A 16,206-nucleotide genomic window follows, 5' to 3' on the forward strand; every position below is an offset into this window, starting at 1 on the left:
CACACCGTGATTAACCAGTACCTATGCAACGCTTATAAATTAATCAATCAAGTTCAAATTATCTAATTTTTTTAATGATTTGATTTTTTTAATATTTTAACATTTAAATAAAATGAGTTTTGATATTGCTAGAATTTTTTTAGTAGTTTAATATACAAAACTTTGACAAAATTATTGAATTTTCATAAAATTAGATATTTAAATTTGAAATAAAAATTAATTTCAATTGTAAGAATGAATTAGAACAGTGGCAAATTAAAAATTTAATTAATTTCTCCTAAAATATCATTCAGAACTCAATTTCTTAAACTTAATTTTATTATTTTTGCTGTTCAAATGATCACAATGTATGCGATCAGTACCTATGCAATGCACACAAATTAATCAATTAAGTTCAAAATATCCATTTTTTTTAATTAATTGATAATTTTCGATATTTTAACATTTAATTAAAATCAAAATTGATAAAACTAGTTATTATTTCCTCGTTTAATATACAAAAACTGTTGCAAATTATAAAATTTTGACCAAAATTAATTTTTAGATTTGAAATAATGCTTAAGCCTAAGCCTAAGTACACCCTAAGCCTAAGCCTAATCATTTTTTATTATTTAAAATGTCAAATGACCGCGATGTATGTGACCAGTACTATTCAACGCTTATAAATTAATTAAGTTCAAAATATCTATTTTTTTAATGTTTTGATATTTCTTAATTTTTCAACATTTAATTAAGATTAAATTTGATAATAGTAGGGTTTATTTTCCAGTTTATTATGCAAAAATTCTTACAAATTATAGGATTTTCATATAAATCAATTTTAAATTTAAATTAAAAATTAGCATTAATTGTAAAAATGAATTACATCTATGACTAATTAAAAATTTTATTATTTTCACGAGTGAAATTTTAATTCAAAACTCAATTCTTAAAGTTTATTTAATTATTTATGCTGATCAAATGACCACAATGTATGTGACCAGTACCTGTGCAATGCAAACAAATTAATCAATTAAGTTCAAATTATCTAATTTTTTAAATGATTCGATTTTTTTTTAATATTTCAACATTTAATTAAAATGATTCTTTGATATTGCTAGAATTTATTTTATAGTTTAATATACAAAATCCTAACAAATTATTGAATTTTCATAAAATTTGAAATAAGAATTGATTTCAATTGTAAGAATGAATCAAAACCGTGATAAATTAAAAATTTCAGTTTATTTTGCCTATCAAATATTAATTAAAACTTAATTTTTAAAGTTTATTTTATTATTAATGTTTGTCAAATGACCACACCGTAAATAACTAGTACTATGGAACGCTTATAAATTAATCAGTTAAGCTCAAATTATCTATTTTTTTTTTTTAAACAATTGATATTTATAATATTTTAACATTTAATTAAAATAAATTTTGACAACACAGGGATTCATTTTACTTTTTAATATACAAAACTCTAATAAATCATTAAATTTTCAGAGAATTTGATATTTAAATTTGAAATAAAAATTAATTTGAATTGTAAGGATGAATTAAAACCGTGATAAATTAAAAATTTAATCAATTTCGCTAGTCGAATATTGATTGAAACTTAATTTTTAAAGTTTATTTAGTTATTTATGCTGATCAAATGAGCAACCGTAGATGACCAGTACCTGTGCAATGCATACAAATTAATCAATTAAGCTCAAAATATCTAACTTTTTTTAATGAATAATATATTTTTTAACAGTTTTAACATTTAATTAAAGTAAAATTTGATATTACTAGAAATTATAGAAAAAAGTCTAATATACAAAAAAGGTTTTGATTCATTGCAAATCATAAAACTTTCATAAAATTCTATCTTAAGCTTTCAAACAAAAATTAATTTTAGCTGCAGAAATGAATTAAATCTACGACAAATTAAAAATTTTATTAATTTTGCTTCTCAAATATTAAAAAAGCTTAGTTATTGAAATTTATGTTGTCAATTGACCACACCGTAACTGACCGTTATCCATGCAATGCATAAATTTAATCAATTGACTTCAAAATAACTATTTTTTTTTAATGAATTGATATTTCTTAATAGTTTTAACATTTAATTAAAATCAAAATTGATAAAACTAGAAATTATTTCCTCGTTTAATATACAAAAACTCTTGGAAATTAAAAAAATTTTCACCATAATCAATTTTTAGATTTGAAAAAATGCTTAAGCCTAAGCCTAAGCATTATTTTATTATTTAAAATGTCAAATGACCACAATGTATGTGACCAGTTCCCGCACTATGCGTATATAATAATCATTTTTTTTTTTTTTTTTATTAAATGATATTTTTTAATACTTTAACATCCTTTGAAATTAAATTTTGATAATAGTAGGACTTCTTACCTAATTTAATATGCAAATACCCGTACAAATTATGGGATTTTTATAAATGTATTATTTAAATTTGAAACATAAATTAATTTTAATTGTAAGAATGAAATAAAATCGTGAAAAATTAAAAATTTAATTAATTTTGCTAATAAAATATTGATTGAAACTTAATTTCTAAAGTTTATTTTATTATATTTGCTGGTCAAATGACCATGGTGTGTGTGACCAGTATCCATGCAATGCATATAAATTAATCAATTAAGTTCAAAATATCTATTTGTTTTAAGGAATTGAAATTTTTCAATATTTTATCATTTAATTAAAGTAAATTTTTGGTATTATTAGAATTTATTTTATAGTTTAACATGCAAAATTCTAATAAATTATTGTTTTTTCATAAAATTTAAATTTTAAATAAAGATTAATTGTAATTGTGAGAATGAATTAAAACCGTCAAAAATTAAAAATTTAAATAATTTTGCTAATCAAATATTGATTAAAACTTAATTATTAAAGTTTATTTTAATATTTATGCTAGTCAATTGACCACAATGTATGCGACCAGTATCTATGCAATGCACACAAATTAATCAATTAAGTTCAGAATAACCATTTTTTTTTTTTAATGAATTGATATTTTAAATAATTTAACATTTAATCAAAATTAGTTTTTGATATTGCTGGAATTTATTTTGTAGAATGATATGCAAAATTCTAGTAAATTAATGAATTTTCATAAAATTTAAATTTTAAATTACAAAATTAAAATTAATTATAGTTGTGAGAATAAATTAAAGCCGTCATTAATTAAAAATTTAATTAATTTTGCTAATAAAAAATTGATTAAAGCTTAATTATTAAAGTTTATTTTATTATTTATGTTGCCAATTGACCACACCATAAATGACCAGTACCCATGCAACGCTTATAAATTAATCAATTAAGCTCAAAATATCTAACTTTCTTTACGAATTGATATTTTTTAATAGTTTTAACATTTTAATTAAATTGAAATTTGACAACACCGGCATTTATTTCATAGTTTAATATGCAAAAACTTTTACAAATTGCACAATTTTCTTTAATTATGGTATTTAAATTTGGAAAATAAATTAATTGTAATTGTAAGAATGAAATAAAACCGTGACAAACAAAGAATTTAATTAATTTTGCTAATAAAATATTGATTAAAAGTTATTTTTTAAAGTTTTTTTTAATGTTTTATGCTGACCAATTGACCACACCGTGATTAACCAGTACCTATGCAACGCTTATAAATTAATCAATCAAGTTCAAATTATCTAATTTTTTTAATGATTTGATTTTTTTTAATATTTTAACATTTAATTAAAATGAGTTTTTGATATTGCTAGAATTTATTTTATAGTTTAATATACAAAACTCTGACAAATTATTGAATTTTCATAAAATTTGATATTTAAATTTGAAATAAAAATTAATTTCAATTGTAAGAATGAATTAGAACAGTGGCAAATTAAAAATTTAATTAATTTTCCTCCTAAAATATCATTCAGAACTCAATTTCTAAACTTAATTTTATTATTTTTGCTGTTCAAATGATCACAATGTATGCGATCAGTACCTATGCAATGCACACAAATTAATCAATTAAGTTCAAAATATCCATTTTTTTTAATTAATTGATAATTTTCGATATTTTAACATTTAATTAAAATCAAAATTGATAAAACTAGTTATTATTTCCTCGTTTAATATACAAAAACTGTTGCAAATTATAAAATTTTGACCAAAATTAATTTTTAGATTTGAAATAATGCTTAAGCCTAAGCCTAAGTACACCCTAAGCCTAAGCCTAATCATTTTTTTATTATTTAAAATGTCAAATGACCGCGATGTATGTGACCAGTACTATTCAACGCTTATAAATTAATTAAGTTCAAAATATCTATTTTTTTAATGTTTTGATATTTCTTAATTTTTCAACATTTAATTAAGATTAAATTTGATAATAGTAGGGTTTATTTTCCAGTTTATTATGCAAAAATTCTTACAAATTATAGGATTTTCATATAAATCAATTTTAAATTTAAATTAAAAATTAGCATTAATTGTAAAAATGAATTACATCTATGACTAATTAAAAATTTTATTATTTTCACGAGTGAAATTTTAATTCAAAACTCAATTCTTAAAGTTTATTTAATTATTTATGCTGATCAAATGACCACAATGTATGTGACCAGTACCTGTGCAATGCAAACAAATTAATCAATTAAGTTCAAATTATCTAATTTTTTAAATGATTCGATTTTTTTTTAATATTTCAACATTTAATTAAAATGATTCTTTGATATTGCTAGAATTTATTTTATAGTTTAATATACAAAATCCTAACAAATTATTGAATTTTCATAAAATTTGAAATAAGAATTGATTTCAATTGTAAGAATGAATCAAAACCGTGATAAATTAAAAATTTCAGTTTATTTTGCCTATCAAATATTAATTAAAACTTAATTTTTAAAGTTTATTTTATTATTAATGTTTGTCAAATGACCACACCGTAAATAACTAGTACTATGGAACGCTTATAAATTAATCAGTTAAGCTCAAATTATCTATTTTTTTTTTTAAACAATTGATATTTATAATATTTTAACATTTAATTAAAATAAATTTTGACAACACAGGGATTCATTTTACTTTTTAATATACAAAACTCTAATAAATCATTAAATTTTCAGAGAATTTGATATTTAAATTTGAAATAAAAATTAATTTGAATTGTAAGGATGAATTAAAACCGTGATAAATTAAAAATTTAATCAATTTCGCTAGTCGAATATTGATTGAAACTTAATTTTTAAAGTTTATTTAGTTATTTATGCTGATCAAATGAGCAACCGTAGATGACCAGTACCTGTGCAATGCATACAAATTAATCAATTAAGCTCAAAATATCTAACTTTTTTTAATGAATAATATATTTTTTAACAGTTTTAACATTTAATTAAAGTAAAATTTGATATTACTAGAAATTATAGAAAAAAGTCTAATATACAAAAAAGGTTTTGATTCATTGCAAATCATAAAACTTTCATAAAATTCTATCTTAAGCTTTCAAACAAAAATTAATTTTAGCTGCAGAAATGAATTAAATCTACGACAAATTAAAAATTTTATTAATTTTGCTTCTCAAATATTAAAAAAAGCTTAGTTATTGAAATTTATGTTGTCAATTGACCACACCGTAACTGACCGTTATCCATGCAATGCATAAATTTAATCAATTGACTTCAAAATAACTATTTTTTTTTAATGAATTGATATTTCTTAATAGTTTTAACATTTAATTAAAATCAAAATTGATAAAACTAGAAATTATTTCCTCGTTTAATATACAAAAACTCTTGGAAATTAAAAAAATTTTCACCATAATCAATTTTTAGATTTGAAAAAATGCTTAAGCCTAAGCCTAAGCATTATTTTATTATTTAAAATGTCAAATGACCACAATGTATGTGACCAGTTCCCGCACTATGCGTATATAATAATCATTTTTTTTTTTTTTTTTTTATTAAATGATATTTTTTAATACTTTAACATCCTTTGAAATTAAATTTTGATAATAGTAGGACTTCTTACCTAATTTAATATGCAAATACCCGTACAAATTATGGGATTTTTATAAATGTATTATTTAAATTTGAAACATAAATTAATTTTAATTGTAAGAATGAAATAAAATCGTGAAAAATTAAAAATTTAATTAATTTTGCTAATAAAATATTGATTGAAACTTAATTTCTAAAGTTTATTTTATTATATTTGCTGGTCAAATGACCATGGTGTGTGTGACCAGTATCCATGCAATGCATATAAATTAATCAATTAAGTTCAAAATATCTATTTGTTTTAAGGAATTGAAATTTTTCAATATTTTATCATTTAATTAAAGTAAATTTTTGGTATTATTAGAATTTATTTTATAGTTTAACATGCAAAATTCTAATAAATTATTGTTTTTTCATAAAATTTAAATTTTAAATAAAGATTAATTGTAATTGTGAGAATGAATTAAAACCGTCAAAAATTAAAAATTTAAATAATTTTGCTAATCAAATATTGATTAAAACTTAATTATTAAAGTTTATTTTAATATTTATGCTAGTCAATTGACCACAATGTATGCGACCAGTATCTATGCAATGCACACAAATTAATCAATTAAGTTCAGAATAACCATTTTTTTTTTTTTAATGAATTGATATTTTAAATAATTTAACATTTAATCAAAATTAGTTTTTGATATTGCTGGAATTTATTTTGTAGAATGATATGCAAAATTCTAGTAAATTAATGAATTTTCATAAAATTTAAATTTTAAATTACAAAATTAAAATTAATTATAGTTGTGAGAATAAATTAAAGCCGTCATTAATTAAAAATTTAATTAATTTTGCTAATAAAAAATTGATTAAAGCTTAATTATTAAAGTTTATTTTATTATTTATGTTGCCAATTGACCACACCATAAGTGACCAGTACCCATGCAACGCTTATAAATTAATCAATTAAGCTCAAAATATCTAACTTTCTTTACGAATTGATATTTTTTAATAGTTTTAACATTTTAATTAAATTGAAATTTGACAACACCGGCATTTATTTCATAGTTTAATATGCAAAAACTTTTACAAATTGCACAATTTTCTTTAATTATGGTATTTAAATTTGGAAAATAAATTAATTGCAATTGTAAGAATGAAATAAAACCGTGACAAACAAAGAATTTAATTAATTTTGCTAATAAAATATTGATTAAAAGTTATTTTTTAAAGTTTTTTTTAATATTTTATGCTGACCAATTGACCACACCGTGATTAACCAGTACCTATGCAACGCTAATAAATTAATCAATCAAGTTCAAATTATCTAATTATTTTAATGATTTGATTTTTTTTTTTAATATTTTAACATTTAAATAAAATGAGTTTTTGATATTGCTAGAATTTATTTTGTAGATTAATATGCAAAATTCTAATAAATTAATGAATTTTCACAAAATCTAACTTTCATATTTGAAACAAAAATTTATTATAATTGTGAGAATGAATTAAAACCGTCACTAATTTAAAATTGAATTCGTTTTGCTATTCAAATATTGATTAAAACTTAATTATAAAAGTTTTTTTAAATATTTATGCTGGTCAAATGACCACAATGTATGCGACCAGTACCTATGCAATGCACACAAATTAATCAATTAAGTTCAAAATATCCATTTTATTTTAATTAATTGATGATTTTCGATATTTTAACATTTAATTAAAATCAAAATTGATAAAACTAGTAATTATTTCCTCGTTTAATATACAAAAACTGTTGCAAATTATAAAATTTTGACCAAAATTAATTTTTAGATTTGAAATAATGCTTAAGCCTAAGCCTAAGTATACCCTAAGCCTAAGCCTAAGCATTATTTCATTATTTAAGATGTCAAATGACAACAATGTATGTGACCAGTTCCTGCACTATGCGTATATAATAATCAATTTTTTTTTATTAAATGATATTTTTTTTAATACTTTAACATCCTTTGAAATTAAATTTTGATAATAGTAGGACTTCTTATCTAGTTTAGTATGCAAATACCCGTACAAATTATGGGATTTTTATAAATGTATTATTTAAATTTGAAATATAAATTAATTTCAATTGTAAGAATGAATTAAAATCGTGAAAAATTAAAAATTTAATTAATTTTGCTAATAAAATATTGATTAAAACTTAATTTCTAAAGTTTATTTTATTATTTTTGCTGGTCAAATGACCATGGTGTGTGTGACCAGTATCCATGCAATGCATATAAATTAATCAATTAAGTTCAAAATATCTATTTGTTTTAAGGAGTTGAAATTTTTCAATATTTTACCATTTAATTAAAATAAATTTATGGTATTATTAGAATTTTTTTTATAGTTTAACATGCAAAATTCTAATAAATTATTGTTTTTTCATAAAATTTCCTATTTCCTTTAAGGGTTAGACGGTTGTACTCTAGAGCCTATAATTCAAAAGGTGGAGAAATTGAAAATGGTGCTAAAATATTTCAGTTTTGCAACCACATACCTGAAGTTTATGACGGGGTATCAGAAATTGAGTGCGCTTTTTTGTTTTTTTCTCAAAACAATTTTTTTTGAAAAACTGAGGGACTCTACCAATTATTATTAGGTTCCTTGTATAACCGTACACTTGATAGCATTCTGTCATTCTGTCCGCGTCCCGCGTTGGGTTAACTGATGAGCGTCTTCTAATCCTGCAATATTTTCATTTTCACTGATGGAAAGACCAGTAAACTTGACAATAGTATTGGTGTCAACACTATCAGCCAGCCTTTGTCTTTGCCACTTCAATTTTTCCTTCTTCCATACCTTGCAAGTTTCTTTTCAAGGATAGCTTCCTCTCTGTACAGATTCATTATTCTTTCTTCATACGCTGTTAGGTACTTTTCATCCCAATGAAACTTGTTTAACTCATCATATGCTTAATTTATGATTAATACTTCTCCTGCTATCTTTTTTGAGTTTTTATCTGTTATTTCTTCTGCATACTTAAAGAAAGAAACACCAGCGTTCTACTATGCTTGTTAATTAGTCTACTTTACTTTTAGGAAATTTAGATAGTTCAATGAACACGAATTGAAAATCTTGTAAATCATGCTCACTAGTTTCATCGTCTCTTATGGTATAGCTAGATATATAATTGACTCACTCATCGGGAAATAAAGTGCAGTTTGATATTATAATAAAGAAAATCTTTTGTAAATCCACCAGATAGCCTTGAGAAGCTTTGGCAGTGTAATACTGAGCACATTTTTCAAAGTCCTTGTCACGAGTAAGCTCCATTTCAACCACAAACTTATTACCAACAGAATCGTTGAGAGAACATCAACCATGCTTTGTTTCTCAGAAGCAAATTCAGAATTCATAATGACGCTGATGAATTCTATTTTTTGCATAGTATTAACTTCAGTATACCCTAAAACTTCGCTCAAAAATGGGTAAGAATATTCTTACTTCTTTCGTGCCAAAGATCTTTTTGAAAGTCAGGTCCAGTTTTGGTAAGGAATTTAGAAAAAGCCATAAGAAATTAACTTAATAGTAATACACTATTTTTTGCAAATATTCAACTATATTTTTTAACTTATAATTTTAAGCTTCCTTATAACATTTAAAGTGTAGATGCAAAATATAATTCATCGAAATTTCGAAAAAAGTATAGATAATTGGCTTGAGACGCATTTAACAGCCTTACATTACCATTTTATAGCTCTATAGATCTTAGAAACTCTCTTACAAAATTGCCCCCCAGTAGATGCCAATTTTCTACTGTCCTCTCTTGCACAGTATAAAAACAGCATTTCTTCTGATGCTTTGCTACCTTAATGTATAATATCAAGCTGTGTTACGACTAAAAGCTGTACAACTTGATAAACCTTGCCAATCCTTTATCATGAGATTGAAGTTGTTTATTTATTCTCAATCTGTACAGATTAAGCGTATAACAGGGATGACTTCGTATTTTTTACCTTTTGCACTATTTACACCTCATGCCTTTATAAATCTTACCTAGATTTCAGATTTTTACCTCTACAAATCGAAACGCAGCGGCAATTTACAGGATTAGAGAGTGAACAATTTCTATATGGAATTCTTTTGCCTTTAATCTGCTGCTAATTTTGGATATCTCATAAACATAAGGGTAACGTAGAACATTGTTCTAACCACTTAGCATAACTTTGCCACTGCTTAGCTACGGCGGCTCCTCTTTTTTATCTTCGAGCATTGCACTTGGCATAATGCTGTCCTTAGTAGAAATCAGACTATCATATTAAATCTTCGTGAGCGTAATTCTTTTAAAAGACACGCTATAGACTAGTTCCTTTATACTATGCCTTTCCTCTTTCTCCTGAAGTCAAAATCCATAACTTAACTTTAGAAACTTCAAAATAAGATGCGATCTAATACCAGGCAATTATTTCATTACATAAAACCTAATCTGCATTATTTCATCACTTATATCTTCAGCTTTAACGATTCTCCTTGTTGGCAGAGGCTTGAGTAACATAATCCATTATGGTGCAGAGCACAACTTCACCGCTAAGCTATTAGTTACTATATTCATAGTTTTAGCCATTTCTCTCAGTGCATTTATTAGATTGTATTTCATTGGGATTGGCAGTGAGAAAGTTATTGCAAAAATAGATGTGACTTATATGGTAATATTACTGATTTGCAACCAAGTTTCTTTGAGAATACAAGTGTTCAAGATGTCATCTCAGCTCAGCACTGTTACTGGTACCTCTGGGCTGCTGCTACTGTTACTGTAATCAATAATACCAATGCTACCTACTTATTGTCATGACGTCACTTGGGAAGAAAGTGCGCAATTGTGCATGTTTTGCCCAGAATAAGCTAAGTGAGCTTGCATCACTCTTTGACGCTCCAGCTCTTGCCTCTCTTGCTGCTCTTGCAATTACCAAGCGCTGCGCCTGTTGCAGTGCCATTACCCATCCCTGCCACATGCTCCTCCATCGATGACTCTCCTGCTGCACCCTTGCCGACATCTCCTACCTCTGAAGGGCAACGCTCTACCCAGCTGAATATTGCTTGTGCAAAACGTGTACAGTCTTTTTTGCAAGCTGTGTTTATTGAATATGGAGAAAATAAGCAATTTTTTGTCTTTTTCTGAAATATCTCCAAATTATTTCAATATTCCAGAAAAGGAGAAAGGAACTTTCTTTGAGGGTTGCTTGAATGATGTTTGTGCAGAGGAAGGAGTGAATCAAAGGTAATATAATAACTCCAAAATCGATACTTGATACATACGGTGCAGATGTAGTGTGTTATTGGACAGCAGACTGAAAGCTTGGAGTTTATACAGTCAACTCTGAAAACATATCAAAATTGGCAAGTGCCTCGTTACAAAACTTTTCAATGCCAGCAAGTTTGTTTCTAATTCATGGAAAGGTATCCAGCTGAGACATGGATCAATAGATACTGTCCTAAACTATATAAAGTTATAGCAACGAATAACTTATTACAATTTGAATACTGTGAAGCTTTGGGTGCAGTAGAAGGATTTTTTTGGAAAGACTTTTGTGACAATCACTTGGAATTAGCAACAAACAACAAGTGAATATGGAGATAAAGTAAGCAGCGAGGCAAAGTTTGACATATGTGTTGAATACTACTTTGCGGTTATTTGCTTTGCACCTTCTCTGCCATACATTACTGAACAAATATATCACCAACTATAGCTGTAATTCTGTGCACAGTCGAATTGGCCGAATAAGGAAGGAGGAGCTTATCTGTGATAAGCATTCTGAAGAAATGGGAGATATTCATGTAGATAGATATTAAACCACGTGAGAAAATAAAGCAAATGTAAAGAGGATAAGTTGAATCAGTCGGCGCAGAATGATTTACAGACAGTCCGCAATGCTGAAATGATAGAATGGAGTGAAAACGCACAAGAGGACTTATAACTGATAATGGGAAGTTTATTGTTGGTAGGATTTCCTCATGTAACGACATCATGTGGTCGATTTGAGGGTATGGGTGAGTATACTCCTCATACTGTTTCAGGAGGTGAACCAGCAGCGATGGTAGTTGTTGATGTGTGCGTTAGACTTCTTCCTGGTGTGGTAAATAATTCCGGTAGTATTCATTTGTTTCTGCATTAGAATGATTTTCATTACTATTCTTGCTAGCATCTGAAGTTATTGATTTCATAATTATTTGTTCTATTTTTATTTTTTCTACTAGGTTTAGTTCTTTTGATTTTATTATTTCTCTTTTCAACGTTGGAAGACTTATAGACATACCTGCCTTAAGTGAATTTTTCGGTACTGCTATTTTAGCTTTCTTCACTCTACCCTTCTCTGCTCCAACTTTGATGCCTCTCTCTTTGCTAGTTTTGACACATTCTCCTCTATCTTTTTTAGTAGCTGTATTCAAGGATGGCTTTGTCTTTCTGTAAATTCATTAGATTCCTCTTTCTTCATACGCTATTTTATCTTCTTCATTCCAACGGAACTCATCTAACCCATCGTATGCTAGCTTTTACATCTGTTTCAGTGGTATCCTCTGCATTCTTAAAAAAGAAGCGTCAATGCTCTACTATATTTATTAATTGCTCTACTTTACTCCTAGACAATTTAGGTAGTTCAATAAAAATAAATTGAAAATCTTTCAAGTAATAGCCATTGGTTTTTGTATCATGTATATTATGAGTAGATACACAATCAACCTTTTTAGAGAGTAAGTTACAATTGGAAATTACAATAAAGAAAACTTTCTTTAAATCAATGTCTAATTGAGCAAGCCTTAACCGATTTATCTAATTGCCTTAGTAAGCCTTAGCAGCACAAAGTTGAACACGTTTCTTAAAGTCTTTGTTTATAGCGAGCTGCACTTCAATTACACACCTGGTTCCAGTGGCATCCTTGCGAAAACATCAACTATGCTTTGTTTGTCAGAGGTAATTTCAGGATCGATTATAGCGCTTAAGAATTCTACCGCTTGTATAGCATTTATTTCAGTGAATCCTAAAATATCATTGAGAAAGCGAATAAGAATCTTCTTATTCTTTTCAGTGCCAAAGATTTTCTTAAATATTAGGTCAAATTTCAGATCAGGAAATTTTGATAAAGCCATGATACAATAACCTTTAAAACTTTAATATTATATATTACGATACAAAATTTATCAAAAATTTTTAATATAGTAAAATCGGCATATATATTAACCTGTAGAATGTAGAATGAGACCATTTAATTGAGCAACCAATACTTGATTTTTGGTTAATGGGAGATTTACCAGTTTCTGCAGTAGATTTTATAGCTTGAAATAAATTACTACTCCCTATCTCATAGTTCTGGATTTTCCTTTTTTTGCATCGTTAAAACAGAGATTTAAATTAGCATTAAAGCCAAAAAAGTCAGGAGTATAAACAGCACCATACTCTTTAGCTACTTCCTGTTTACTGTTAATCAGATATGGAAATGTAAACTTATTTTCCTCGGCAAAATTAATCATATTTTCAAAGGAATCTTCTGGGTATTCATTTACATCATTTGGCATTATTGTATTCACCTGATAATCCTTTTTTAACAAATCAATATCACTTACCGAGTTACTAATAACTGATTGTACGTAAGGACAGTTGTTCCATATAAAGCTTACAATAAAACCATTTTTTCCACAACAATCACTTAATGTATAGTATTTGTTATCCACCCCAGAAGAGTAAAATTCTTTGCAGTGAAGTCAGAATCTACCTTAGGACTATTCAGAGTAACCGTAGCTTAGGGAATATTACAACTTATAATTTGTGATTTTACTTAAATGTCAAACAGTTCTTATGTATAATATTTGCGTCTCCTTTTTTGGTATTACAATTAAAACTTATGTTCATAACTTTTGAAGCAATAGACGGCTCTGGTAAAACAATACAGTCTGAGTTGCTTGCAAATTATTTTAAGCAAATTCACGATGAAAAATATGGTATTGACTCGAGAACCAAGCGGCACTGACTTTGCAAAAAAGGTAAGAGGACAGCATCGATCCCGTCTCCGAACTCTTGCTACTCATTTCAATGAGATATGAGCATGTTGAAAAAGTAATACTGCCAGCTCTAAAAAAAGGAAAGATAGTGAGTATTGGTGACCGGTTTATCGATTCAATTACTGTATATCAAGGGTACGGACTTGGTGTTGACCTAGAGCTAATGCGAGACCTACACGAGTTAGTAAAAATTAAATACCCAGATAGCACATTTATCCTAGATATTGATATTCAAATTGGGCTGAGCAGATCAAAGCATAAAAACAAATATGAAGAGATGAACATTAGTCTAAGGTTCGAAAAGGATTTCAAGAAATAGCTATAAAGGAGCCTGATAGGTATAGTATTATAAATGAAATTGAAGCTAAGGATAACAATCAAGTTCATGTTGAAATTGTCAACAAAGTCACTGCAACAAGGCCGGTTTTGCTAAGAGTAAGGCCAGCTTCAACACCGTTTGTAGAAAATAACCATCTGTTTACACTTAAGTCATTCTCCACACTTAAACCTCCCCTAATTTGCCTTTTCTTTTTTACCTTTTTCAAATAATATCACGATATCTACCCATCGCATCTATTTCACACCTATTTTTCTTACCTCTGATCAAATCCATCAGAACACACACTTACACCAACGTTAACGAACATTTCAGATTCAGAAATACTAAAAAAGGCACATTAGCTTCACCTGCAACTGCACAAGCAAGCATACTTCTACCGAAATCCTTTCGGTATTTCCCCGCCTAACACTTGAAATTCTTATCTCTGCTCTAGAAAGTGAACGATTTCTACTAACTCTTCTTCTGCTTCATCAATCCCAGCAACATTATCAAATGTCGCTTTTCTCCACTAGTCATGAGCGTAGCTTTTGATTTGCCAAAGTTTATAGTTCTGTTACCTCCTTTTTGTGTTACCTGTTTGCGTTTCTTTTAAAAGGAACAGCAACGAGCCAATAAAGATAAATGTTGGAATCTATTGGATAAGATAAGTAATCTACCAATTCACTTTTCTGTGATGACAATGTATGTGACCAGTTCCCGCACTATGCATATAAAATATTAAATTAGTTTCTAATTCTCTATTTTTTTAATATGAATTGCTATTTTTTTAATAGTTTTTACACTTAATTAAATTAAAATTTGTAGTAAAATTAAAATAGTAAAATTAAATTAATTAAATAAAAAATTTGTATTCATTTCGCAAAATTATACAAATTTCCTATATTTTGATACTTAAAATAGAAATAAAAATTAATTCTAACTCTAAGAATGAATTAAAGCCGTCATTAATTAAAAGTTTAATTAATTTTGCTAATAAAAAATTGATTAAAGCTTAATTATTAAAGTTTATATTAATATTTATGTTGTCAATTGACCACACCGTAAGTGACCGGTACGTATGCAACGCATAAAATTAGTCAATTAAGTTCAAAATAACTAATTTTTTTTAATGAAATGATATTTTTTAATAGTTTTAATTGATATTTTAACAATTGAGTTCAAAATAATAATTGATATTTTTAATAATAATTGATAATTTTTAAAAACAAACAAAAACTAATTTTAGCTGCAGAAATGAATTAAATCCACGACAAATTAAAAATCTTATTAATTTCACCTCTCAAATATTAAAAAAAAAACTTAGTTATTAAAGTTTATTCTCTTATTACGTATGCAACGCATAAAATTAAATAACTGAGTTCAAAATAACTAATTTTTTTTAAGGAATTGATATTTTTTAATAGTTTTAATATTTAATTAAAATCAAAATTGATAAAACTAGATATTTTTTCTCCCTTTAATATACCAAAGCTCTTGCAAATTATAAAATTTTCACCAAAATCAATATTTAGATTTGATATAATGCTTAAGCCTAAGCCTAAATATACCCTAAGCCTAAGCCTAAGCATTATTTTATTATTTAAAATGTCAAATGACCACAATATATGTGACCAGTTCTCGCACTATGCGAATATAATAATCAATTTTTTTTTTTATTCAATGATATTTTTTAATAGTTTTAACATCCTCTGAAATTAAATTTTGATAATAGTAGAACTTCTTACCTAGTTTTATATGCAAATACCCGTATAAATTATGGGATTTTTGTAAATGTATTATTTAAATTTGAAATATAAATTAATTTTAATTGTAAGAATGAATTAAAATCGTGAAAAATTAAAAAATTTAATTAATTTTGCTAATAAAATTTTGATCAAAACTTA

The 16,206-nt window shown here is 26.0% G+C and overlaps 1 protein-coding gene and 8 pseudogenes across 9 annotated transcripts; 5 read left to right on the top strand and 4 right to left on the bottom strand.

Moving 5' to 3' along the window:
- The first annotated feature begins 8,394 nt into the window (after positions 1–8,394).
- Positions 8,395–8,532, top strand: Bm18508 (annotated as a pseudogene). The gene has a single exon. A coding segment is annotated over exon 1 (138 nt).
- Positions 8,533–8,973: 441 nt separating this feature from the next.
- Positions 8,974–9,270, bottom strand: Bm18509 (annotated as a pseudogene). Its single transcript has one exon. A coding segment is annotated over exon 1 (297 nt).
- Positions 9,271–10,304: 1,034 nt separating this feature from the next.
- On the bottom strand, positions 10,305–10,982 carry Bm17268 (Uncharacterized protein; the record flags this gene model as incomplete). The annotated part of the gene is made up of 2 exons (XM_043083068.1): positions 10,305–10,324; positions 10,769–10,982. 2 exons carry the CDS (start codon positions 10,980–10,982, stop codon positions 10,305–10,307), a joined length of 234 nt encoding a protein of 77 aa, XP_042939002.1.
- On the top strand, positions 10,443–10,619 carry Bm18510 (annotated as a pseudogene). The gene has a single exon. A coding segment is annotated over exon 1 (177 nt).
- A 220-nt stretch (positions 10,983–11,202) lies between the features above and the next one.
- Positions 11,203–11,757, top strand: Bm18511 (annotated as a pseudogene). Its single transcript has one exon. A coding segment is annotated over exon 1 (555 nt).
- Positions 11,758–11,924: 167 nt separating this feature from the next.
- Bm18512 lies at positions 11,925–12,083 on the top strand (annotated as a pseudogene). Its single transcript has one exon. A coding segment is annotated over exon 1 (159 nt).
- A 148-nt stretch (positions 12,084–12,231) lies between these two features.
- Positions 12,232–12,480, bottom strand: Bm18513 (annotated as a pseudogene). The gene has a single exon. A coding segment is annotated over exon 1 (249 nt).
- Positions 12,481–13,174: 694 nt separating this feature from the next.
- Positions 13,175–13,336, bottom strand: Bm18514 (annotated as a pseudogene). The gene has a single exon. A coding segment is annotated over exon 1 (162 nt).
- A 490-nt stretch (positions 13,337–13,826) lies between these two features.
- Bm18515 lies at positions 13,827–13,937 on the top strand (annotated as a pseudogene). The gene has a single exon. A coding segment is annotated over exon 1 (111 nt).
- Positions 13,938–16,206: the final 2,269 nt, after the last annotated feature.

Source organism: Brugia malayi, assembly GCF_000002995.4.
Source record: "Brugia malayi strain FR3 genome assembly, contig: Bm_184, whole genome shotgun sequence".
Lineage (NCBI taxonomy): Eukaryota > Metazoa > Nematoda > Chromadorea > Rhabditida > Onchocercidae > Brugia > Brugia malayi.